This window comes from Myotis brandtii, unplaced genomic scaffold (genome assembly GCF_000412655.1).
Source record: "Myotis brandtii unplaced genomic scaffold, ASM41265v1 scaffold1042, whole genome shotgun sequence".
NCBI lineage: Eukaryota > Metazoa > Chordata > Mammalia > Chiroptera > Vespertilionidae > Myotis > Myotis brandtii.
Window position 1 is genome coordinate 183,260 of NW_005353506.1, and position 27,544 is coordinate 210,803.

General features: G+C 36.9%; 1 protein-coding gene across 3 annotated transcripts in view; it reads right to left on the reverse strand.

Annotated features, from left to right (window-relative positions):
* Nucleotides 1–18,120: 18,120 nt before the first annotated feature.
* The window catches only part of TRDMT1 (tRNA aspartic acid methyltransferase 1), a 46,017-nt gene continuing 36,593 nt past the window's right edge, over nt 18,121–27,544 (reverse strand). For 2 of the 3 annotated variants that reach the window (XM_014538517.1, XM_014538514.1), the window contains exons 9-10: nt 26,808–26,937; nt 18,121–18,618 (exon numbers count right to left, since the gene is read on the reverse strand). In XM_014538517.1, coding sequence (XP_014394003.1) covers nt 18,518–18,618; nt 26,808–26,937 — 231 coding nt within the window. In that variant the 3' untranslated portion in view covers nt 18,121–18,517. The remainder of the gene's footprint in view (nt 18,619–26,807; nt 26,938–27,544) is intronic. The other variant, XM_005856725.2, reaches the window with a different exon arrangement.

Genomic DNA, 27,544 nt, shown 5'->3' on the forward strand with positions numbered 1-27,544 from the left:
ACCTTTAAGTGATGTGCAACTTAATCATTATCTATTTGACCTTTGAAATGGTAACACACTGCTTTGGAAACACCCACTGAAACAATCCTTGCTTAAGAAGTAGCTGCCTTTTGCCCCAGCCGGTTTGGTTCAGTGGATAGAGTGTCAGCCTGTGGACTGAAGGGTCCTGGGTTTGATTCCAGTCAAGGGCACATGCCCAGGTTGTGGGGTCCGTCGCCGGTGGGGGGCATGCAGGAGGCAGCCAATCAATGGTTCTCTCTCATCATTGATATTTCTCTCTCGCGCTCTCCCTCTCCCTTCCTCTCTGAAATCAACATATATTATATTAAAGTAGCTGCCTTTTAACGACTGGTGCTGGGAAAATGTTTGCACGTTATCCACAGGCAGGACCCTTACCCTTCAGCGTACACAAAGATGAGCTCAAAATGAATCAAATACCTAAATATAGGAGCTAAAACTATAACATTCTTAGAAGAAAACATAGGGGGAAAGCTTCATGACAGTGGATTTGGCAATGATTTCTTGGATATGACACCAAAAAAGCAGGCAACAAAAAATAAATAAGTTGGACTACTTCAAAGTGAAAAATGTGTGTATCAAAGGACACCATCAACAGAGTGTAAAGGCAACTCACACTCTGGTAAACGATATTTACAAATCATATATATGATAAGAGGTTAATATTCAGAATATATGGAGAATTCATAATTGGACAACAAAAAACAAATAATCCAATTGAGAAATTGGCAAAGGAATTTGTAAATCCAATGAAGATATACAAATGCCAAATAGCACACGAAAAGATGCTCAACATCATTAATCATTAGGGAAATGCAAATCAAAACTGCAATGAGATATCACTTCACACCCATTAGGATGGCCACTGTCAACAAACAAACAAAAACACAACAAGTTGTTGGTAGGATGTATAGAAATTAAAACCTTGTGCACTGTTGGTAAAATGTTACAACCACTATAAAACAGTATGGTGGTTCCTCAAAAAATTAAATACAGAATTACCATATAGTCTAGCATTGCCTGGGCATATAGCCAATAGAATTGAAAACAGGGACTCAAAAATGTATTTGTACAATCATGTTCATAGCAGCATTATTCACAGAAGCTCAAAGGTAGAAACAACCCAAGTGACCATTGGAAGACATAAATGGAAAAACAAAATGTGTTACATACATACAATGAAATATTATTCAGCTTTACAAAGGAAGGAAATTCTGAAACATGCTACAACATGGATGATACTATGCTAAGTAAAATAAGCCAGACACAAAAAGACAAATACTCTATGATTCCACTTATAAAAGAACCTAAAGTAGTCAAAATCATTGAGACAGAAAGTAAAATGGTGTTTTCTATGGCTGGGGGAAGGGACAACGGGAGTTATTGTTTAATGGGTATAGAATTTCACTTTGGAAAAATGAAAATAAGTTCTAAAGATGAATAATTATAATGGTTGCACAACAATGTGAATGTGTGTGATGCCACTAAATTTTAAAAATTATTAAAATGGAAATTTTGTTATGTATATTTTATAACTTTTTAAAACTTGAAACCAGAATTAAGAAGATGGGATAGGAATTGGTTACTATACAAACTTTCTTAAGAAATAAAAGAGTGCTTTTGTATAAAGACACATTGGTTTTAAAATTTTTGAAAATAGTCCGTGTAAATTTTAGATAGAATCTATATAAAATTGCCCCCTTAAATAACGTGGTGCAATTTAATATTACAGAGAAATGTAACACTGTTTTACACCTGTTCTATTCAGCCTCAACAACAAAAATAGCTGGCAAGTTGTTGTTTATGCGAGGTGATACTGGGGTCAAGTGATGAGTTTTTTATTATTTTGTTGTTTTAAGAAATGAGTGTAACAACAATAAATGGCATTTCAAGTTGAATACATTTCTTTAAAGTTATATCAGTCCAAGGTTTGTTTAAGCTTAACAACTTTGGTTAGGGGTGGGAGAAAAGTTTGACATTATGAACTATCTGTCAATTTTAGGATAAAACAGAATAGGTTAGAATCTCCCAACACAGGACAATTCTAACTCTCTCAGCTCAGAACATAGCTATGGTCAGGATTATATTTTTAAAGATCACTGCACCTAGCAAATCTTTTAGTGAAAGAGAAAAGGTTTTCAGCATGATCTCCATAAGAACTTCCTCTTTTACTGGGTTTTCCTATTCCCAGAATGCATTCCACAAATATTCTGTATGTGCCCTTTACGTATTACACATGCTGCAAAATGACAGGAATACAAAGGGGAATACATTACAGATTTTTCCAGCTAAAGTCATGTCTAGGAAAGACCATATGGTTGAAGGATTAAGAACATGGGCTCTGGAGTTCATCTGGGTTCAAAGTCAGCTCCATCACTTCCTGTGGATCTTATGTGTGCATTTAAATTTAAGAATAAGATACTAAAGAGTGGATGATAAGCTCTGTGCATGGCTGATGTTCATAACTAGTAGATTTTATCATGGGGTGATTGACTGTCAATCAGACAATTTCATTGGGAAACCCCAAATGTCATTTTTAAGGTATTTTCTCCCCCTGGGCATATTCATTTTGTTCAGATAAAAAAAACCCTTCAGTTTTCTACCTGGCTGAGGAAAGTTTCCTGGAAATTTTATTGCTAAATGTGAAGACTTTATTTAGCCTTTTGTTTTTTATCTTTTCTCCAAATTCTTAGAGAGTATTCCATTACTACATTAATATTGAAGCATCCATCTTATATAAAAACTGCTGTTTGAAATTTTAACCCTGCATTTTGGCTTCTGTAAATGCTTGCTGGCTTAAATAATAAGGAAAATAAGACTACTCCCATTTCAGAGAGGCCATTAAACCTTCCCCAGACGAAGTTATCAGTGCTGGCACCAGGCCAAGCCTTTGGTCAAGATCTCAAAGCCCCACCACATAGGGGCTCTTTAAGAACTTGCAAAGGGGATCGGAACAGAACCTCATATTTGGGAGACAAAGAGGGTAAAAAGGTATAAATACAGGAAACTTCCTGGGTGACTTCGCCCAGAATTCTAGAGACATTTTTCTCTGGGCCCGCACGTAATAATTATAATAATAATAATAAATGTAACTCCATCTCTCTAAGCGTTGCTTGGTTCTTCTCTGGTTTTCTGTAACAATATAATTTCTGTAACTATTACATATACCAAAGTTTGTTTTTAATTTTTACTAGATTCATCCAAATTCCATTGTTTCATAGTCTTAATAAGCATTTATTGCAGACATATGACACCCACAATGAGAGAAATTCAAAAGAAATAAAGGTCATGACCTTCTCTGGTTTGCAATAAAGGCATCTGTATAAATCTAGAAAGCAGTATAAAGCAACATTATCAAAATGGGTGTGACAACATTGGACAAAATATATACCAATACACTGTTAGGAAAACAGCATGTATCAAACTGAAAATGAGATCCTAAACCCAGTTTGGGCAGACTATTGACACAGTGGTTCTGTAAGTCCAGGAGGTCATTTTGGAGAAAAGTGATCGTGAAGCGGGATTTTTTGGACTGGAACACACAGTGTTCACCTGGGCAGGATGGTTCCCCGGATTCTTTGTCCGATGGAATCGAAGAATGACTCCACGGATGGAAGGTGGTATAGCAAACGTGGAAATTTTATTGAAGAACAAGTACAGACTCCCACGTGGGGAAAGGGGAAGAATCTCACAGCACAGATCCCCACGTGGGGAGGGGGAAAGAGTCCCACTGAGTTCGTTTTTTCCCTACGGCTTATAAAGGCTGCAGATCTTGTTGCCTTGATATCCACACTGATTGGTCACTATTTCCTTGGACAGGTTACTATAGTAACTTCTGAGCTCAAAGGTCAAACCTCATATTCACATGTGAGGGTTTTCCTCCCCTCCTTCCTTATTGTTTTCCTATTCCCTTTGGGCTTTCTTCTTCTCCTTCTGGATGAGGGGCTTCCTTCCCTTTATTTTGTAAATATAGACCTTTTGCTGTTTCCAGCTCCCTCATTCTATGGAAATGTACCTGTTGTAGCTTTTCAGCGCCCCTATTCGCTTCCCCTATTCTGTTCCCCTCTGCAGCCCTGTGCTTCTTCCATGGTCCCTTAGTTTCTACAATTTCTAAAATTTCCTAAGCCTGTCTTTTTCACCCCTAGAAATTCCTGTTTTAATTGATTATGGGCCTTAAGTGGCAGGTTGAAAATAGGGTACTGCTCATATATCTCGAGTGAAATAATCCTTAGTGATATTTCTGGTAAGCCTGCTGAATTTACCTGGAGGGCTGGATCAGCATGGCAGTTATGAGAATGAGGAGAGAGGGTTGAAATGGGGAGAGATGTTTGGGAGGAAGAATGGCAAGATTCTCATACCCTATGTTCCAGCTCCTGTCTCATTGCACAGTTTCAGTCTGGCTTTGGTGCTTCCTTTAGTCTCTTCATTTTCATATCAGTTTAAAACAAAACACTGTAGAATTAATCTGTGCTTTTAGTATTAATAAAAGCATTTGTGGATATAATATTCTCCTTTTGAAGTATGGTAGCAACCATCAGGTAGAAACTGTAGTTTAACTCTAACCCTGCTGTTTGGCTTAACAATAGAAAAGTTACTTTGATTTTCTGAATTGTATAAATCATCCCATTCGATTGAATGACTATCCCATTGATTGTTATCTTACTGGTTTTAGAAAGCATTCTTCTGTACCTGGGAACCAGGACAGCACAATTACCCTAAATTGTTTTAGTGGCCACAGGTGGTGCGTTCCAGTTGACTCAGTGGTCCTAAGACCAGGACAGTGCAATTACTCTAAATTGCCTCGATGGCTCTAGATAATGACTTCCTGCCAACTCAGTGGTTCGAGACCCGAGGGCTCTAGATAATGTATTTCTGTCAATTCAGTGACCCCGAGACCCGAAACTGTAATTAACATGCTTAATTCTGCTTCTGTAATCCGCTTTTTTGCGAGCCAGGTGCCTCATTCCAAACCCTGAGATGTAATCAATACCTTTGTGATTTTTTGCCTATATAATCCTGGAACTGTGACCAAATGGTACTATGAGATTTGGGAATGACCCCTCATAGTCCCGGATTGCAATAAACATGACTCTTTAATTCGACTTCTTGAGGCGTCCTTCTGTGAAATATAATATTCTCCTTTAACCTTGTGATAATTCATTCTCTATTTCAGGGACATAACATTGTTTAAATAGTGTATTTATATATGCCAGTTTTGTGATTTTCTATAAAATTTCTGGGCAATATAATATTGCTCCAATTTTCTATTTATTTTCCATGAAGCATTGCATAAAATAATTATGGAAATTCATGTAAGTTTAAAACTCCTCATTTTCTGATTTCATCTGAAATGCATTACCTTCTAGGAAATTACCAAATCCACTACTACGATGAACTGATCTCTTTGAATGCAGTGTGGTCTTGACTCAGGGAACATAATCCGGGCATTTGTTCTCCATGCTCATTACTGCACTGATTGCAATTATCCTTGAGTATAATGAAAAGGAATGATGAGTTAGTCATTACCATTTGAATAATTCAGGTTTGGCAGATATTTTCCTGAGAAGGTAGACTGTTACACATTATTGAGGGTTTGGAGGACTTTCCTGCTTTTTTTTCCCAGATATTTTTCTAAAGTACAAAAATAAACAAGAGAATATAATCAGAAAATTCATATCCAGGGGAAGAACTATAATAGGGAAATAGGTCTTTAGGTAAGGACCATGGGTGTGCTAATGGCACATGTTACACACACACACACACACACACACACACACACACACACACACGCATAATGTATCTACTCAAGTTGTAGAAAACATAAAATACGTACTGGGAGGTCTTGTGAGAGAGGGACTGGCTAGGGATAGGGCACAGAGCGGAGGATATAGAAATTGCTAGGATCAATGGCTCCAAAAGCCAGCGTGGAAACAAAACACAGCTTGCTCTACCTCCCACAGCTCTGGTCACCAGAGTTTCAGCACTTCCACTGCATTAATCCAAGTGTGGGTTTACCATGGGTAAATGTTCCAGGTTCCTGGCATCCCTTTCCAAGGTAGCCTAAAAAGAACAAAATAAGTTTTCTGCTTGGTGACTCCTACAATTCCCTGAACAAGGCAATAAAGTGAGAGATTTAGACACCATTCATACTAGGATGAAAGGCAATGCAAAATGGCACTAACACTTCAATGTGATTGATTTTAGAATTGTAGGTGGTAAACAATTGCAACCTATATTGAATCGGATCTTTTGAAAAGGAGGAAATGAATTTTTGTCACAATGTGTTTTGTGTTTGATGAGAGGAAGAGAGCCAGTGAGGTAGGTGTGTCACCACTGAGGGGAAGGGAGAAAGAAGAGTCTGGGGATAGGTGGCCTTATAGAAAGCTGCCTCCTGCGTTTTTAATTGGAAAGACACAAATGGAAGCAGTACAGAGGCATCTTTATCTGGTGATGGGAGGCTTTGCTCCACTGATGTGATTTATGATGGGAGGAGTGTTTTAATGAGGCTGATGCTTTACAAAGGGCCATCACTCCCAGGGGATTTGTCCATTGAAGTGCCACACAGATCTGTGGGAAGATATAAGGTGTTGCCATCAAGGGCAGGAAGAAGGATGAGATGACCTCACCTCTCAGCTTTTCAGTGCCATTATTCTAAGATCTATAAAAACCCAAACCTTTGTCCTTTTGTAAGTTTTCTTTCACAGTGGCTTGGGCTATATTTATTACGGAAGTACTGCTAAATCAGGCTTTGTCAACAATTCCTAGACTATGTTTAGAGCAGACATAAACAATCCCCGAGGAGTGATACACAATTCGAGTATTAAATACTTTTCCTTTAACATCTACTAGTAATGTGCAATTCTTGTTTAGGTTGACTGACAGAATTATTCCAACAAGTCATGAAAGACCATAATGATTCTGTTATAGTATTCAGCATACATATATTTAAGTCAGGTTAACTGGACAATTATATATTAGATACCCACAATTTGTCACCATCTGAGGCAGGCGCTGAAGAGACAGAACTGGGTAAGATACAGTCTGTCCTGGAGGAAAAAGTCTGGGGAGGAGACTGCATTACAAGGCACCAGAATGCAACTGGACTAGTGACTTGAAAGCTAGTTTACAATGATCAGACTGTATGGTAGAGACTTGAAATAGAGTATTGACTTTGAATGAAAGAATGTTTTTAATTATAAAAGTAATGTAACTATACTACATCCAATTTGCAAAACATAAACAGGGAGATTTAGAATTCAATTACTCTAACATAATTCCTACCTATTATTTTATTCCAATCTATTTTCAGATGAATAATTTCAGAGTTATAATCACAGAATATACATGGATAAAACCGTGTCCCTTCCTCTCTTCTTTGTTTTATTTCACCTGAGCCTAATTCAATGTCACTACCTGGTCTCCTTAACAAGAACTGTAAAAAGTTGTACAAGGTCTTATATGCACGTAGACACATGGAGATACACTCAGAGAGACACAGACAGATACAATTCATATACCATAAAGTTCACCCTATTTAAGTGTACAATTATATGCTTTTTTAGTATATTCAGAGTTGTATCACCATCACCACAATCTAGTTCCATAACATTTTCATCATCCCAAAAAGAAATCCTGTACTTTTCTGAATTCCCCTCTTTCCCCTTCCCTGGAAATCACTAATCTACCTTGCCTATGCTGGACATTTCACAGAAAATGAAATTGTACGTGTTCTTTTGTATCTGGCTTCTTTCACTTAATGTAATGCTTTCAAGATTCACCCATTATAGCAAGTATCACTACTTCATTCTTTATATGATGAATCCATTGTATGGATGTACACATTTTGTTTATGCATTCAATTGATAAACATAATAGCCTTTTCCACTTTTTGGCTATTATGGGTAATGCTGCTATGAACATGGGTGTACAAGTTTGTGTGTAGACATACGTTTTCAGTTGTCTTCAGTATATACCCATCAGTAGAATTGCTGGGTCATATGGTGACTCAACTTTTTGAAGAACTGCCAGTTTTTCAAAGTGGCTGCATCATTGCATCATGTTTTATTGATTGGCTTCACCATTGTCTAATTGTAGAACGTTTAATCTGTTCCCAGTTTTTATCTTCATTCCTATAACTTTTTGTCATTTTGACATATCATTAAGGCAGATTCCCTTTGTGGGTCTTATTTTTACCAGCCTTTTACTTTCAACCTACCTACATCATTTTATTTGAAGTTTCTTATATAAACGACACATAATTAAATCATGTTTTTAACCCACTCTGCTAATCTCTGTATTCTAATTAGTGTATTTTGACCAATTATATTTAAGATAATTGTTGATATGGTAGAGCTTGTGTGACATTTAATCATCTGTTTTCTGCTTCTCGCTCTTCTGTTTCCCTTTTCTAGCCTTCCTACGGGTTATGTGAACACTTTTAGTATTCCATCCTGATTTATTTATAGTGGTTTTGCCTGAACTTCTTTTTCTATTTTTTGCAGTGGTTGCTCTGAGCATTACAATATACATACATGATTTCTCAGTTAACTGGTCTCAGCATTTTAACACTTTGAGTAAAATGAAATCTCACTTCTACTCAGGTCCCCTTACCTTCCCCACTTTTAAATATTATTGTCTTGAGCATCAGATGCTATAATTCTTGTTTCAATCATCAAATGTGATTAATAAAATTCATTAGAAGCATAGTTTATTGTATGTATCCATATTTCTGCTCCTTTCATTATTCTGTCTTCCTTCCTGATACTCCAAGATGTCTTATTTTATCATTTTATTTTTTTTAAGAACTTCCATTAGCCATTCTTTGTGGATAGGATTGCTAACAACAAATGTTTTTAGTTTTGCTTCATTTGAGAATATCATTATTTCCCCTTTATTCCTGAAGAATAGTTTGGACTAATACAGAATTTGCAGTTAACAGTTCTTTTCTTTAAGCATTTGAAAAATTTTGTACCTGCTTCTGGCCCTCATGGTTTCTGATGAGAAATCTGTCATTCAAAGTGTATTTCCCTATAGTTATGCGTCACTTCTCTCTGCTGCTTTTGATATTTTTTTCTGTTTTCACATGTTTAATTATAATATTTCTTGGCATAGATTTCTTTCTGTTTACCTTGTTTGGAGTTCACTCACCTTCTTGAACCTGCATTTATGTCTTTTGCTAATTTTGAAATGTTTATCCATTATTTCTTTGTATGGTCTTCCAGCTCTTTTTTATTTTCTTCAAGTATGAGACTCCAAGTATGAGTGTTGGCACCTATGCTATTGCCCCACACATTCCTGAGGTTCATTTTCCTCCCAGTCTTTCTTCTCTCTCTTATTCAGATTGGATTAATTCTATTGATTTATTTTTATGTTCACTGATTCTGTCATTTCTACTCTACTATTGGATCTATGCAATGAGTTTTAAAAATTTGGTTACTTGTTTTTCAGTTATACCCATTATTTCTTTTTAATGGGATAAAATGTACATACCATAGTAATCTTTTTCACTTTAAAAAAATTTTTGTTAACTATTTCTTGCTAAGCCTTCCTATTTGTGTTTGTTTGTTTCAAGAGATTTTGTAATTGCTTGCTAAGGTATGTTTATGATGGCTGCTTTTAAATCCTTGTCAGATAATTCCAACATCTGATTCATCTTTGTAGTGCCATCTGATTCATCTTTGTAGTGTCATCAGTAGACTGTTTTCTCTTATTCAAGTTGTGATTTTTAAAAATATTTTTATTAATTGCAGAGAGGAAGAGAGAGGGAGAGGGAGAGGGAAAGAGAGAGAGAGAGAAGTTGAGAGAGAGAGAGAGAGAGAGAGAGAGATATCAATGATGAGAGCGAATCATTGATCAGCCGCCTCCTGCACACCCCACACTGGGGATCAAGCCCACAACCCAGGCATATGCCCCTATTGAATCGAACCTGGGACCCTTTAGTCCACAGGCCAATGCTCTATCCACTGAGACAACCCAGCTAAGGCTCAAGTTGTGATTTTTTTGGTTCTTGGTATAACGAGTGATTTTAGAATTGTATCCTGGATATTTTGTCTATTACATTAGGAGTCTCTGCATCCTATATTAATCTTATTTTAGCAGGCAGTCAGTGTGTTTATGTTTAGCATGCAGCTTCAGGCCTACATTTTGGTGTGTGATTCCAGTAACAGTTCATCATCAGCACCTTTGCAATGTTATTTTGGTCCGCTCAGTTTTCTGGTGCTCCTAGGGCTCCCAATGGTCCTTGATGATGCTACTCTAGGCCAGGTCACCTGTGCCTCTAGGTTGGGGGAGGGAGCCTCCTGCCCATGGGATGAAAAGGCTTCCTGGATCAGGCACTTTTGTGGTGGGATCCTCCTTGCTGGTGCCTCTGGCTGCCCAAACCTCTCAGCAAGAGAGAAGTCTCAGGCCTGGCAGGGAAGTAGAATGCTTCCCTAGATACTTGTCAGTGTGGATTCCTATATACTGCCCTTGCTGGTGGTATCAGACTCACCTGGTTTTATCAACAGGACTCCAGTTCCATCTGGGGTAGAAATGAGCCATTCTGGGCTCCTTTATGTTGCTAGGTTGGGGGTGGGGAACACCAAGCCTGGGTTACCTTATTTTGTTGGGTGAGAGGTCGTAAGATATCCATCCTGCAACTATGTTCCCCCTCCAGTCTTCAGAGTAGTTAGCTAGTTTCTTTTCCTCATCCCATCTTTCAGGGTTCTCTTTCTGATGCCTCTTGCATTAACTTATCATTGTACGTAACCAGAAATGATCATTTCGTTGGCAGTGAAATAGCACCAGATGTTAGAGCTCGGTTCAACACCCTTGGTACTTGAGTTCTGGCTAAGAAAGAATTTAGAGTCAAGACTCAAATTATAAAAATAAGTTTATTTAGAAAGTCACAGATGTGGAACAAAGTGAACCATAGAAGAAATGTGTTCAGGAAATTAGTTACAGAGAGAGAGAGAGAGAGAGAGAGAGAGGTTTGCCTTGAGAGATGAAAGAGGGAGGAAAGGTGTGGGCATGCTCTGGAAAAAGAGAGAGAGCATTTGCCTGGGGTCCCCGTCTTAAAGGCTTTTATCTGGAGGTCCCAAGGAAGGATCTCAATAGAATATTCATCAGTTTTCCAGGTGAGCCCCTCAGGGTCCTGGTCTCCACTGATTGGCCAGCGCCAGGGCAGGTGTCATTAGTCATTGCAGCTGGTCCTGATGTCGGCCACGGCGCTGCTCCCTCTGATTTGGCTGCTTCTCTGGGTCTGGAGCTGAAACACACCTGAAGCCTAGATGTCATCTTCAGGGATTAATGCCTAAGGGAGTGGTGGTGCAAGAGTTTGTAGTTTTGTCCATTGCTAGGCACCAGGGGCTCTCCACCCTGGTGACCCTCTGCCTGTGGTCGATGGTCCCTACTCTGCTCTTGTCTAACTACCTACTACAGTTATTCTTATCCGGGATGAACAAGAAGAAATGAGTCTGTGCTCTTGTCCAGACAAGAAGTCAGAATACAACATTTAAACATTTTTCTATCTGCCACAACTTTCCCTAAAGCCAAGGTGCAAGTACCATCCTAGAATTATTGTTTAAAGCACGTTTCAAACATGAGTAAATTTGGCTCTTCCTCTGTGTGCGGACAAAGTGGCAATAACACAAATTAAATAGTTTTCAGGAGAATGACTTAAAGACAGTTTAAACCTCACGGTGTCATGACTTTATGCAGCTTTTATATCAATCCATATGGTAACTATATTCACTCATTTAACAAATATTTATTGTGACTATGAGTCAGGTATTGTAATCACTGAAAAGGCAGCACTGAAAAATAACTTAAATCTCTGCCCTTCAGGAGGTTTGCATTCTCTAAAACATGGAGCATTTTTATTTAAAGCCAATTCAAATCATAGCAACTATCCAGCTTATTGTCTATTCATCATAGGATGGGCTCTCACATAGCCCACTCAGCTTATATATACTGCACAAGAAATATCACATTCCACTAGGTATTTTCAATCATTTGTGTGTGTATAAAAATGTAACTGTATTTGTGTAAGGAATTAGCTAAGTGAGCAAAATAACTATTTTAGTAAAAATTATATCCATGATAGATTAAATTCAGAAGACTGAAATCTGTTAAATGTCCACTTGGTTAGCCAAGCATACAAATCTGGTTGCAAACATAGTGGTATGTTCTCAGATTTTTAAAATGACTTTTGCTGTTTTCCTAAAATAAATCATGGTTCAGGAAAGGCCTTCTTGGAAAGGCTACTTTATTAACAGAAGTTTATAAATGGAAAGAAATAGAGGAGAAAGAAGGTGAAGATGATCTTGGCTAGAGAGGTTTGAACTTAGGAGACTGGGAGAGAAGCAGTACCATAAAGAGAAATATTAACGTTAGTCATGAGTGGAACTGATTTTATAATGGAGAACAATTGATCTGTTTTCAAATATACTAAATTTGATGTGACAGGAAAATATTCAAGTTAAAAGTCTTCTTGCATGAAAATTTTAGAATAGGGCTTAGGAAAAATATCAGATCTGGAGTCATCTGGGTGTCCTGAGCAAAATGGTAGACGTTGTAGGAAAAAGTGAGATCTCTGAGAAAAATGGCCTGGACATGAAGGGTAGAATTCTGACGACTGAATCGTTAGCAAGAGTTAAGAGTTCAGCTCCAAACCTCTGCAATCTCTCTCTCTCTCTCTCTTTGTGTCTTTAGACTCTGTAGATTGTGATCTCATCTGATTATAGAGCTGACCTGGCTAAATAAACATGCTCCCTATTTACAGCCTTATAATTTAAATCTTCTCTGATATGAATAGATATAAAGACGCAAACAAAATACTGGGCAAATGCTTGAAGTAAACAGTGAAACCGTAGTATGTTCAAGCAGAGAAATGAGGACTACCTAAGGCTATAAAGAAGAGTTCTTTGGGAAAATTAACTTCCTTTGTTTTAGTTTTTGTGAAAATTTCTATCTAGATTTATATATTTTGTTAAATAAGATTTTGAAAGCTTTAGGAGTCAAATATGGTGTACTTGAGGGAGAGTTGTGTTGGAAATAACTGGAAATAAGACTCAGAACCCATATTTACCTATGGCAAGTATAACATAATTTATTTGAGAATTGGGGAGTAAGAAGTCAAAGAAGTTATTTTCACATGCTCATATTTATTGAAAAAATAAACTTAAAAAGGAATAATCTCACAAATCAAGACAAAAATATTAATGTAGTTTTTGGGTCATGGTTTCATAACATTTTTGAAGAGTACAAGTATTTTAGTGCAAGATGTTCTTAGAAGTCCTAAAGAGAGAAACAGAGTGGCTAGGGAAATAAATTTTTTAAAACCTGAAGTTTTAAAATTTTAGTAGCAAAGTGAAGGAATGACAGGAGAAAGAAAAGGGTGCAGACAGGTTCACTGGTACAGACTGAATTTGAAGAACATGTTTAGAATTCTTACTGCCTTCTAATAAAGTGAAATATTATGGGCATAACTAGATATCTTGGTGAGTATGATGAATGAAGAAAGAAGAGGCTAGATTGGAGGTGGATCAAAAAATGCATGTTAAGAAGTTGATCTGGTAGTTGTATGCAGCACACTTTGACATTAGAAGTTGAGAGGAAGAGAGTTCTAAGTACAGGAAGGTTCAAAGGCTATCTTGAAAAATTACATAATGAGTTCAATCACAGACTACAAAAAAAACTGCTGAGACCATCTGACCCTCACTCAATTTCAAAGTCCAAAGTTATTAGTGAGTTTATAACTGGTAGCCTAAACTAGTCATAGTTCCAAGCTGAAGACCAAATTATGAAAAGTTAACCTTTTCAATAACATAATCAACTCAGGAAAATACATTTAAAAAATATTTTTATTGATTTCAGAAAGGAAGGAAGAGGGACAGATAGAAACATCAATGATGAGAGAGAATCATTGATTGGCTGCCTTCTGCACACCCCTCACTGGGGATCCAGGCCGCAACCTGGGCATATGCCCTTGACTGGTATCGAACCTGGGACCCTTCAGTCCACAGGCTGACGCTCTATCCACCGAGCCAAACCGGCAAGGGCAGGAAAATACATTTTTAACTACTTTGTCTATATGGGTTTAAAATTAGATCCTTATTGTGTTATCTTGGCTTATTTGGGAACCCCTTGATTCTAAATTTTGGGTTTAATAATGAAGTTATCAAAACAAAAAGAACAACCAGAACTATTTTACTTTGGGTGCAGATACAACAGCTGGCCTGCAGACTATACCCTTTAGTATGTGCTTACAGTTGGCTGACATAGTAGCTATTTTTTTAAAATTATTTTTATTGAACTTATTGGGGTGACATTGGTTGATAAAATTATTTAGGTTTCAGGTGTACAATTCTATATCGTCTGTGTATTGTATGGTGTGTTCACCACCCTAAGTCAAAGTCTCCTTCCTTCACCATTTATCCCTATTTTACCTTTACTACTACCTTCCCCTCTCCCCTTTCCCTCTGGTAACCACCACACTGTTCCCTGTTTTTCTTTTTCTCTTTTTGCTATTCCTTCACCTTTTTCACCCAGCCCCCCAAATCCCCTTCCTCTGACAGCTGTCAGTCTATTCTCTTCTTTATTCTGTACTGCGATAGCTAGAATTGAACCACTTTAATTTGTTCTCAGCTTCATTTCTCTATCCTCAGAAGCCTTCGATTTAGTAACGTCTGACCTGAACTAGGTTGAAATTGGAGCAAAAGACAGATTGTGATTTTTGTGAAGGAATCCTACCCACTATTCTGATTATTTTTTAAAGTTCTGGGTAGTCCCTCAACTTTCACAATTTCAATGACTGTTTTTGACTTTTCAAAAGGCTCTATCTTGTGAGAAAGAGCAAGTTGGTTGATAGAGATATTTTCTCACTCTTTAAGGCACAGGGCAGTGCCCACTGTGCAGATCTGACTTATTAGCCAAAACACAATGTTCAGGGTGCTCTGAAGGGGGTCCCTCAGGGTGATCCCTCAGAGTGACACATCTTCCCATCTGTCGTTTGGCTCGACTGCCTACCACTAAGGATTAGGATGTATAAATGTTGAATCACTATGTTGTACACTTAAAACTAATATAATATTGAATGTCAACTATACTTTAATTTTTTAAAAAAAGAATGCAATGCCATGTTAGTCAAAGGGAGAAACTGTATCAAGAAAGAGAGTTTAGACTGTTGTTAAGTCAGGGAAGATAAGGACTGAAAACCTCAGGCACACATAGATCCTTGATCATGATAGTAAATGCTCTTTTGGCAGTTTGACCAAGGCCAAAGCTACATTGGAGCAGTGGAGGAGTTAGAGGAGAGATTAAGAAGTGGAGATAAGTTACAGATTACCTTTCTAAGAGGCTTGACTATGAAAGGGAAGCGATGAAAGAAGACAAGAATCTAGGGAGGTTTCTACCTGCTGTCATTGTTTTTAATATAGAAGAGACTTGAACACAGTAAATGCTAGGAATGATTGAGGTAGTGAGTTTGAATATTTATCAGGGAAAAGAAACAATAATGAAGTTTCCTGAGAAGGTGAAAGTATATTGACACCAAACAAATTAATAAAAACCTATATGTCAACTTAACAAAAGAAAGATAAACAACCCAGTCAAAAAATGGGCAATGGACCTAAATAGATACTTTTCAAAAGAGGACATAAGGAAGGCCAAGAGACATATGAAAACACACTCCAAGTCACTAATCATCCGAGAGATGCAAATCAAACCGACAATGTGGTACCATCTCACACCTGTCAGAATGGCTATCATCAACAAATCAACAAATGACAAGTGCTGGCGAGGATGCAGAGAAAAAGGAACCCTCGTGCACTTCTGGTGGGAATGCAGGCTGGTGCAGTCACTGTGGAGAACTGTATGGAGTTTCCTCAAAAAAACTAAAAATGGAACTCCCATTTGACCCAGTGATCCCACTTCTAGGAATATATCCTAAGAAACTAGAAACACCAATCAGAAAGGATATATGCACCCATATGTTCATAGCGGCACAATTCACCATAGCTAAGATTTGGAAACAGCCTAAGTGCCCATCAGCAGATGAGTGGATTAAAAAACCATGGTACAGCTAAACAATGGAATACTACGCTGCGGTAAAAAAGAAGGAATTCTTACCATTTGCAACAGCATGGATGGAACTGGAGAGCATTATGCTAAGCAAAATAAGCCAGTCAGAGAAAGATGAATATCACATGATCTCACTCATTTGTGGAATATAATGAAGAACATAAACTGATGAACAAAAACAGATCCAGAGACAGAGAAGCATTGATCAGACCATCAAACCTCAGAGGGAAGGTAGGGGAGGGCAGGGGTAATGGGGAGAGATCAACCAAAGTACTTGTATGCATGCATATAAGCCTAACCAATGGACTCAGACAACAGGGGGGTGAGGGCATGAGTAGGATGGAAGGGGGGCAATGGGAGAATAAGGACACATATCTGTAATTTTATATGTCTCACAACTATAAACCTACTTTTGCCCACACGTGCATATGCATTGGCCTATATCCATGTTTATGAGTTCTTCTGAAAAAAAAATGGTGAGGGGGAATGACTGTTGGGTTTTTTGTGGTAAAATGTAGTACATGACATAAAATTTGTCATTTTAATGATTTTTAAGTATACAGTTCAGTGGCATTAATTACATTCATACTGTTGTGCAACTATCACCATCACCCATCTCCAGAGCTTTTTCCACAGAAAACAAAACTCTGCAGCCTTGGAACACCACTCCCCTTCCCGAAGTGCCAAGCCCTGGTGACGTCTAGCCTACTTTCTATCACTAAGAACTGGATTCTTTCACATACTTCATGGAAGTGGAATCATACAAAATGTCCCCTTTTGTGTCTGGTTTATTTCACTGAGCATAATGTCTTCAGGGTTCATCCATGTTGTATCAGAATTTCCTTTTTAGGTCTGAATAATATTCCGTTGTAGGTATACACCGTATTTTGTTTCTCCATTCATTTGCTGATGGGCATTCTGATTGTTTCCACTTTTTAGCTATTGGGAATAATGCTGCTATGAACATCGGTGTACAAATATCAAAGTCCCCACTTTGGATCTTTTTGGGTAATACTCAGAAGTGGAATTGCTAGATCATATGATAATTCTGTTTATATATTTTTAAGAAATCATCATCTATTTTCTACAGTGGCTGTACCATTTTACATTCTCACCAGCAGCATACAGGGTTCTAATTTCTCCACATCAAACTATTGTGTTTTTTTAAGGATAATAATATAAATTAAAATTTTATAAAATTTCTGTTCATATTTCTTTTTATTTTTTCATCCATTTTTCACTTGATTTTACCACTGAAATAAAAACCACAGAATTTCTGATGCAAGACTTAGATTGATTAGAAACTTTAATTCCAAGAAGTCTACTGCAAAGGTAGAAACAGAGAACATTAAAAGTTATTAAAGTTAATTCACAGACTAGTTATACGAAATGGGGTCAAAAGGCAGAGTTTCCTCCCTAAAATTGTTTTTTAAAAATATATTCTTATTGATTTCAGAAAGGAAAGGAGAAGAAGAGAAAAACATAAATGATGAGAGAGGATCATTGATTGGTTGCCTCCTGCACACTGGAGATTAAGCCCACAACCTGGGCATGTACCCTGAAAGGGAATCAAACCATGACCTCCTGGTTCATAGGTCAACACTCAACTAAAATCTTAATGTCACACTACATTCCTTAGAATGTGATGACAAAATCAACTTATAACAAGAAGCTGAGAACAAAGACAAAAACAAGCTCTGCTAACAGCAAACTGAAGGGAAATACACACAAATGAACAAGGAACGAGTTTAACCTTTCAGATGGAGATAGGATTAAAGGTAATGTGCACCTCCATGTTCTGTGGCTTCCTGATAAAAAGGTAATCACGAATTTAGGATTATTTTTTCTGACACTTTCTTCAGACTGTTGTATAAAATGAATGATAATAATTTGATTTAAAATATTATAAGCATTTAAGTAAAACAAAGAAATGTTTAAGGAATTGAAATTAAGTAAAATATTCAATATTTGAAACAGGCTAGAATTAGAATCATTATTTTAGAATTAAAAATAATAATCTAACAAAAAAGTAAAATGACAAGATTCACAAAACAACTTCTTTAATTAACACAAAAAAATACAACTTCTCAGATTCATTACAATATGCCTATTATGTCTCTGTATAAAATATTGATGAAAACATTAAAATTCTAATGTTCCTAAAGTTATTTAATACCATATTATAAAAAAGAATACTAGATATATATTTAATGACTTCATATGAAAATATATTCACCTAAAGAATAACAATAATTTCACTTTACAAAAGACATAATATAAATGTAAGGAAACAAATTGGCATTTTTGTGATACATTCAAATTTGTTATGAGAGATTAAGGTAATTTAGTTGAATTTCATCAAAATTAATTAAACTAGAATTTCAGAATTACCGTCTGGATATGAAGGAATACTGTGACCATCTTTCAAAGTCATTTAAGATTATCCGTATAGTACTTTGATTAGTTTAGCTACTACATGTACGTTGAGACTATTTCCAAGTAGTCGATAACGCTGTTTCACTGTTATATTCTCAGGAAATCCTAGAAATGAGAGATAACAATTTGTATTATAATCATTTGTAATAATAACTTCAGAGATAAAAGGATATATACTTCAGTAAGAGCACAGTGGTCATTTACATAAGTCCCTAAGTCTCTACGAAGTTCAATTAACAAATGAGAATTTAGAGATTTAGAGCTAAAAACAGTATGTAAGAGTACCTTGTGTACACAATGTGACGTTGTCATATCACATTACATATCATACTATGCGCTGTGCACACACACATATACATATAACATCCACAGTACTCCTAGATATTTGTATATTAGTGTACTTTAGAAAAATCAGTGGCTACCATTATTTCACAGTGTTTTATTTAATAACAGGTTTTTGAAGATACAATTCACATTCTATAAAAGTCACCCTTTTAAAATGTACAATTCAGTGGTTTTTAGTATAGTCACAAATTTTGCATACATCTCCATTATAATTCTAGAGCATTTTGTTGTTGTTAATCTTCACCTGAGGATATTTTTTCCATTGATTTTTAGAGAGAGTGGAAAGCAGGGAGGGGGAGAGAGAGAAAGATATGGGGGAGGGGAGGGAAAAACATTGATGTGAGAGAGACACATAGATTAGTTGCCTCCACCTGAGCCTCAGCCAGGGCTAGGGGTTGAACCTGCAACCTAGGTGCATGCCCTTGACTGGAAATGAACCCTTGACCTTTCCATGCATGGGCAGATGCTCTAACCACTGAGAACACTGGCCATGGCAATTCCAGAACATTTTAATCATCTGAAAAAGAAAGCCAACCCATAGCTAACATTATACTAAATGGTGAAAAGCTGAAAATTTTCTTCTAAGATCAAGAACAAGACAAGAATGTCCATTCTCAGCACTTTAGTCTACATAGTATTGGAAGTTCTTGTCAGAACTGTTATACAAGAAAAAGAAATAAAAGGCATCCAAATTGGAAAGGAAGAAGTAACACAATCATTATTTGTAGATGATGTGACATTGTATACAGAAACCCTAACTACTCAACCAAAAACGGTTAGAATAAACAAATTCAGTAAAGTTGCAGATACAAAATTAACTTACAAAAATCTGTTGTGTTGCTATACACTAATAATGAACTATCAGAAGGAGAAATTAAGAAAACAATCCAATTTATACTAGTAACTGCATCAAAAAGAATATAATACTTAGGAAGAAATTCAACCGAGGAGGTGAAAGAGCTGTATGCTAAAAACTATGACACACTGATGAAAGAAATTGAAGAAGACAGAAATAAATGTAAATATATCATGTACTCATGGATTAGAAGAACTAATATTATTAAAATGTCCATATTACTTAAAGCAATCTACAGATTCAATGCAATACCTAATATAATCCCCATGACTATTTTCACAGAAATAGAACATACAATCCTAAAATTTATTTGGAATCACAAAAGACACAAATAGCAAAAACAATTTTGCTATTGTTCTTCTTGAGAAAGAAGAACAAAGCTGGAAGCATCACACTCCCTTATTTCAAACTATATTAGAAACATAAAGTAATCAAAACAGTATGGTATTGGTATAAAAACAGAGTTATTGATCAGTGGAACAGAATAGAGCACCCAAAAATAAACCCATGGATATATGGCCAATTAATTTACGACAAAGGAGGCAAGAATATAAAATGGGGAAAGGATAGTTTTTTCAATTACCAGTGTTAGAAAATTTGGGTAGTCACATGCAAAAGAATGAAAATAGACTATCTTACATTGTACACAAAAATTAACTCAAAATTAAGTCTTTAATCTTGAACATAGACTTGAAACCATCAAACTCCTAGAAGAAAACATAGGTGGTAAGGTCTTATAGATGATATTTTTGTATATAACTCCAAAAGCAAAGGCAAAAATAAACAAGTAAGACTAAAAGTAAAAAGCTTCTACACAGCAAAAAAAATAAATAAATAAATAAAAAATCATCAACAAACAAAAAAAGCCAGCTCTGGCTGGTTGTGCAGTGGTTAGAGCATTGGCCTGTAGACCTCAGTTGCTGGCTTGATCCCTGGCCCCCAGTTGGGGTGTGTGCAGGAGGCAACCAGTTAATGTGTCTCTCTCACATGGATCTCTCTCTCTCTCTCTCTCTCTCTCTCTCTCTTTCTCTTCCACTCCCGCCCTCCCTTTTTCCCTTCCTCCCTCTTCTCTCCCTTCCACTCTCTCTAAAAATCAATGGAAAAATATCCTTGGGTGTTGATTAAAAAAAAAAACACAAAAAAAACCAACCTACTGAATGGGAGAAAATATTAAATACTTGTAAATTAGATATCTGATAAAGGGTTAATATCCAAAATATATAAAGAACTCATATAACTCAATAGCAAAAAACAAAACAAAATAAAAAAACAAGAAATAAAATTAAAAATTGGCAGAGGAATAGACATTTTTCCAAAGAAGACATACAGACAGCCAACAGTCTCATAAAAGCAAGCCTAACATCACTAAGCATCAGGGAAATAAAAATCAACACTACAATGAGATATTACTTCACACCTGTTAGAATGGCTATCATCAAAAAGACAAGTACTATAAAGTGTTGGCGAGGATATACACTGTTGATGGGACTACAAACTGGTTAAGCCACTGTGGAAAATATATGGAGGCTTCTCAAAAAATTAAAAAATAGAACTACCATATGATTCAGTAATTTCACTTCTGGGTATTTACCCAATAAAAACAAAAACACTAATTAGAAAAGATATATACACTTACATACCCACTACATCATTATTTACTGTAACCAAGGTATGGAAATAACCTAAGTGTCCATCAATAAATGAATAGAAAAGAAAATGTCGTATATACAACAGAATACTATGAGCCATAAAAAAAATGATATCTCACCATTTGCGACAATATGGACGGAGAGGGCATTATGCTAAGTGAGGTCAGAGAGAGAAAGACCATATGATCTTACTCATATGTGGAATCTAAAAAGTAAACCAAGCAAGAAAACCAACAAAAAAGCTCATAGATACCGAGAACAGATAGGTGGTGATGAAGGGGGGCAAAATGAGTGAAGAGGATCAAAAGGTACAAAATTCCAGCTATAAAATAAATAAGTTATGAAGATGTAATATACAGCATGATGACTATCCTATATAATAATGAGGTAATATGCAAATTAACTCTCATGCCCTCACAAGATGACTGCCTATGACCAGGCCAGTAGGGGGTTAGTGAGGGATGACCAAACGACTAAACAAGCAGGCTGTGTGGGGCAACCAGGCCGGCAGGGGGGTTAGTGAGGGATGACCAAATGACTGAACAAGCAGGCTGCATGGGGTGACCAGGCTGGCGGGGGGGCTGTGAGGGGCGACCAGGCCAGCAGGGGGAGGGCAGTTGGGGGTGACCAGGCCAGCAGGGGGTCAGTTGGGGGCAACCAGGCTGGCAAGAGGGGGCAGTTGGGGGTGACCTGGCTGGCAGTGGGGGCAGTTAGGGGAAACCAGGCCAGCACCAGAGGCAGTGAGGGATGATCAGGCCGGCAGGCAGGTGCGCGATTAGGAGCCAGCAGTCCAGGATTGTAACTGGCAGTTGGACATTCCCCAAGGGAAACCGGATTGGAGTGCAGGATCAGGCCTAAATCAGCAGTCGGACATTCCCCGAGAGGTCCCAAATTGGAGAGGGTGCAGGCTGGGCTGAGGGAACCCCCTCACCCTCGTGCATGAATTTTGTGCACCAGGCCTTTAGTAGTTAATAACACTGTATTCCATATTTGAAAGCTGCTAAGAGGGTAGATCTTAAAAGTCATCATCACACAAAAAAAATTGTAACTATGTATGGTGAAAGATGTTAACTAGACTTATTGTTAACTAATTGTGCTGACCATTTCACAATGTATACAAATATCCAATCACTGTTGTACACCTGAAACTGACATAATATTATATGTCAATTACACCTCAATTTTTTAAAAAGCTAGTACCCATTAGCGGTCACTTACTATTTTCCCTCCCTGCCCCTCAACCAGTAATCTACATTCTGTTTCTGTGGATTTGCCAGTTCTGAACATCTATATAATAAAAGCCTAAGCGACCGTTACAGCGGAACGACCAGAATGACTGGTCGCTATGATGCACACTGACCACCAGTGGGGCAGACGCTCAACGCAGAAGCTGCCCCTGGTGGTCAGTGCACTCCCAGAGGGGAAGCGCTGATCAGCCAGAAGATGGCTGGCGGCGGCGGCAGTGGCAGGAGCCTCTCTCACCTCAGCGGCAGCACTAAGGAGCAGCAAGCCAAGCAGTAAGGAGCAGCAAGCAGGCGGGCGGTAAGGAGCTAGGGGTCCCAGACTGCGAGAAGGCACAGGCCGCACGGGCTTCTAGTTTCATATAAAAGGAACCATACAATATGCTGCTTTTGTGTCTGGCTTCTTTCACTAAGCATAATGTTTTCAAGGTTCATTTATGTTCCAGAATGTAACAATACTTCATTCCCCTTCTATAGCCTACTATATTCTATTGTATGGGTATACTACATTTTATTTATCCATTCATTCATTGATAGAAGTTTGGGGGTTTTTTCTACTTTTTAATTGTTATGAATAAACCTGTTATGAACATTAAGTATACGTTTTTGCATGGACATTTATTTTTCATTCTCTGGGACACCTGCAGGGATAAATTGTTGGGTCAAACAAAAACTCTACGTGTAACATCTGAGAAACTGTCAGACTGTTTTTCCAAAGCGGCTGTGTCATTTGATATTCCCATTAGCAATATACACGTGATCTGCTTTCTCCACATCTTTTTCAGCACTGTTATTGACTTTTTTTGTGAAATAGTATCTACTGTAGCTTTGATTTACATTTCCCTCATAACTAATGATGTTAAACATCTTTTCATGTGCTTATTGGCCATTTGTCTATCTTCTTCAGAGAAATGTCTATTCAAATCCTTTGCCCATTTTAAAATTTGATTAATTTTCTTTTTATAGTTGAGTTGTAAGAGTTCTTTATATATATTTTGGATACAAGTTCCTCACAGCTGTTTTTTTTAATATTGTGCTTCCACAAATTAACTTTCTCATAGTGAACTTCTATTTGCTACATTCTTTTTTAAAACAAAATGGCCCACAAGATACTACATTTGCTGGAACAAAGCCTTGTGAGTATCAACATAAAAGATTATATATGCCTCAGAGTATAGAGCATGTTAGTTACAATGTTAGAAATTCACATTCAGTATCCTTTGGCATAGCAATTATATAAAAGAAAAGCAAGTAGATAATAAAATGAAGGAAGGCAGGGTGGGGAGTAGAGGTTAGAGATTAACCAGAGAATTTATATGCATATATGCATAACCCATGGTGAAGGCCTGGGAGGTGCCAGTGTGGAGTGGAGTGGGTCCATGGGAAACAGAAAAAAAAACACAAAGGGGACATCTGTAATACTTTCAACAATAAAGATACATTTTTAAAAAATTATACAAAAAATCAATAGAAAATACTTAAAAAAAAAAAAAGAATAGCAACATTTCATACACTTGTGAGAACCAAAAGGTAGAGCTGATTAGGGTAAAGTTGCTTCATCAACACTTGACATTATATTTACTACAATAAAATAACAGTGATTGCCATAGTAAAACTATATTTGCAATTGAGCATAACAACAAAATTGCTATTATAAAGATAGTATGTCTTAGGCAAGCATATTAGTCATCTGAAAAATTAGTAAGTTCAAAGTATCCAGAGGTACAAATATACCTACAAACAGACTTTTAAAATATTTTAAAGACGATCTTTTGCAGTATAAATTTGAGAACGAGTCAGATTTGTAAAAATTTTATATGTCTGTATATTTTGTATCTAAATATAGATATTAAAATCTAAGCTAGCTTATGGAAAGATTACATAATTTTTTAAAAGATGTCTTTTAAAAAAACTTAGATACATTAAAAAAAATAATAATCCTCATAGACAAATAATAAAAAGAACAGAATTAATGAGGTCAAGTTAGCAGCTTTCCTTTAGTAAGTATAGATGAGTGTTCCTCTCTTCCAAAGCCTGCTGTCTCACAAATGCATGCCACCAGTCACAAAGGGAACCAGGACAAGTGTATGGAAAAGTCAATGAACATCCATCATTGCCAGTGGACGGGCAGCTCACACAGTGCCCATTTCGGACTGGAGTCAATGGGAAGGACAGTTCTGTCAGAGTGCTGCTCAGTGAGGCAGCTCACACAGTGCCCGTTTCGGACTGGAGTCAATGTCAAAAGCGCATGGGAAGGACAGTTCTGTCAGAGTGCTGCTCAGTGAGGACATCAGGGCAAGTCTGATCATACAAACAGATCGCATATTTGAAAAATGGTTAACCAATGGAAAAGGCTTTTTTGTGTGTACTATACATATATTTTCAGAGAGCTATGAAAAACTCTAATTTTATCCATCTAAAATTTTTAAATAATGAGAAAAAAATCTTTATAGTAAAGGCTATAAAAACAAATAAATGTTTATGATTTACAAAATAAAGGCTGACACTTAAATTTTATATTATGTGTCAGGGTGTAAACATTTTACATATACTAACTTACTTGTCACAACAACCCTTTGAATTTGGTGCTGCAATTATCACCATTATACAGATGTGTAAACTAAGGCAGAGAGTGGTTAGGTAGACCTAGGATTCAGACTCAGTCAGTCTGACTCTGGGGTACATGCTTAGTTTCAATATTATGAAACTGATGAGTACTATTTGAAAAACTCAAATAAAACTTAGGAATTATTTGTTATTACATAGTAAATCTCTTTTCTCCCTTTAGTACTGTTGAAAATACCTTTGATTGTTCATTGTAAAAAAGAAAATAATAACAAGGAGAGCAGACTGGGAATTAAATTCTTGAGTTTAACTCTCAGCTCTTTGTTTGTTTTATGATGTTCTCACTCATTTTGTGACATAAACTAGACCAAAAAAAGTCTATGTTTTTCTTAAATAACACTCCCCAGGATATCTGTGACTGAATGAGCTCACCAAGAAAAAGGGAGACTACAAAACAAACCTGGTTGCTGTGACTATGCTCAGAGAATCAATTACCAAGAGGGCAGTCAAACTGTATTAGCAGTTTGTTATCTACACAAAAGGATGTGCTCTAAAACTTCATCTGTAAATCCATTATTTAGAATTTAAAACATGATCTATTTAGCCCATTATGTGCTTCAAGAAAAGTACTGCATTACTCTTACAATAGCATTGGATTGAGCAATTTGGCTTTTCTGCCTTCAAACTTCAGAGTTATCAAAAACACATGCCCTCCTGGTGTAGCCCTGGAAGCACGTTAAGGAGGTCTGTCTTTCCCCTTCTCGTGAGCCAGGTACTGGGAGCACAGCCACCCCAGCCTAAGACATGGCATCCACACAGGGGAGAGCACAGGTGCCCAGGAAAAGGGACCAGGAAGAGACAGGGCAGCTCTAAGAAGGAAAGGCAATGTGTCCCCATCTCTTAATAGCAACAGCCCCTGGAATTCCTGGACTGGGAAAAGAGTTAGGACTTTGTCTTCCTCTACAGCTGTATCTGTCTTAGTTTTGTTCCTGAGATTCCCTGCGTCAGATCCCCTCATTTTCATAGGTTCTGGCACCTGAGTCCTGAGTCACCCTTTCTTTCCATTAAGACAGCTCCTTCCTAGACTGCTTCTCCGCCTTCTCTTTTCTCCACTTAAACTTTATAGGAAAGGACAAAATCGCATGAGTGATAAGAATGCATCTTCGGGGAGAATAAACCCCTCACACAAAAATAATAAATAAGTTCCTCAACCTCCTTTTAATTTCTTCATAAAAAAGACAATTCTAGGCATTTTTTCACACAATCTAATGTTGGGTTATTATTAAAACAGGACCTCTGGGAGAAAGAAAATAAGCTGGAGAAAGATACTATCAACATCCATCCATGAAGGAGGCGGGAAATTGCTGATTTGGCCCCTTGTCCCTGAAAATCACTCAGGACCATAACTGGAGTGAAGGAGGAGGGACACAAGTTTGAAGGGACTGGTCTGAGGCAGGTATAAATGAATGTGAAAGGTGAGGAAAGAAAAATGTCAATAATTGCGCAATCAGGAAAGAAATGAGGTTTCTTACATCCATCTGTCTAAGCAAAGATTTCTTCATAAAATACACATGATTCCCCAATGCATTTTGGGATCTTTAATAAACAAAAGCTGAGGTCTGCGTGTACCCCACATACCAAACTCTGGAGGAAATCCAAGAAGATTTGCAATTTCTTTAGGAGTGAAATATCGAAGTTTAAGCATTAACAATTTTGTTATCTTTTCTTCTTGTGACAAATTGGTAAGAGATTTGTAGATATCCTCAATCTGTAAGAAAAGCCCCAAGGTAACTGATGAAGTAGATGGCAATTAGATTTGTTAAGATAAGATCACCTTTTGTGAGACAGCTTAAAAACGATGGAATGTCTGCTGTAACACACGACAGCCCAGACAAAATGTCTCTTCAATAAACTACGTAATTGGCTCATCAATGGCAATATAAACTTTGAAAATGGACAAAACCTTAATGTTCAACAGATCAGGATACTTGCAATGTATCTGTCATTTTTGATTCCTCAAAAATTAAATAAGAATATAAATAATAAAAGACAATATAACAAAAAATAGAGGGAAATATAAAAAAAAACTTGATCAATGAGGTCAATTTTACAATGTTTAACAGATACATCATTAAAATGTTTACTGTTTATTATCAATTTCATAACATTTTCTTAAAATAATAAAATATATTTAATAAATATGATTTCTCAAATATAGACATTCAGTTGCCTCTGATAGGATGTTAAATGGGCAGATCTTATTAATAGTGAGTTTAAATCATTATAAAAGAAGATAATGTGATTTCATTTCAAACTTATCCAAAAGTATAAAACTTGCAAAATATCAAGCTTATATTCAACCATGATACTATAAA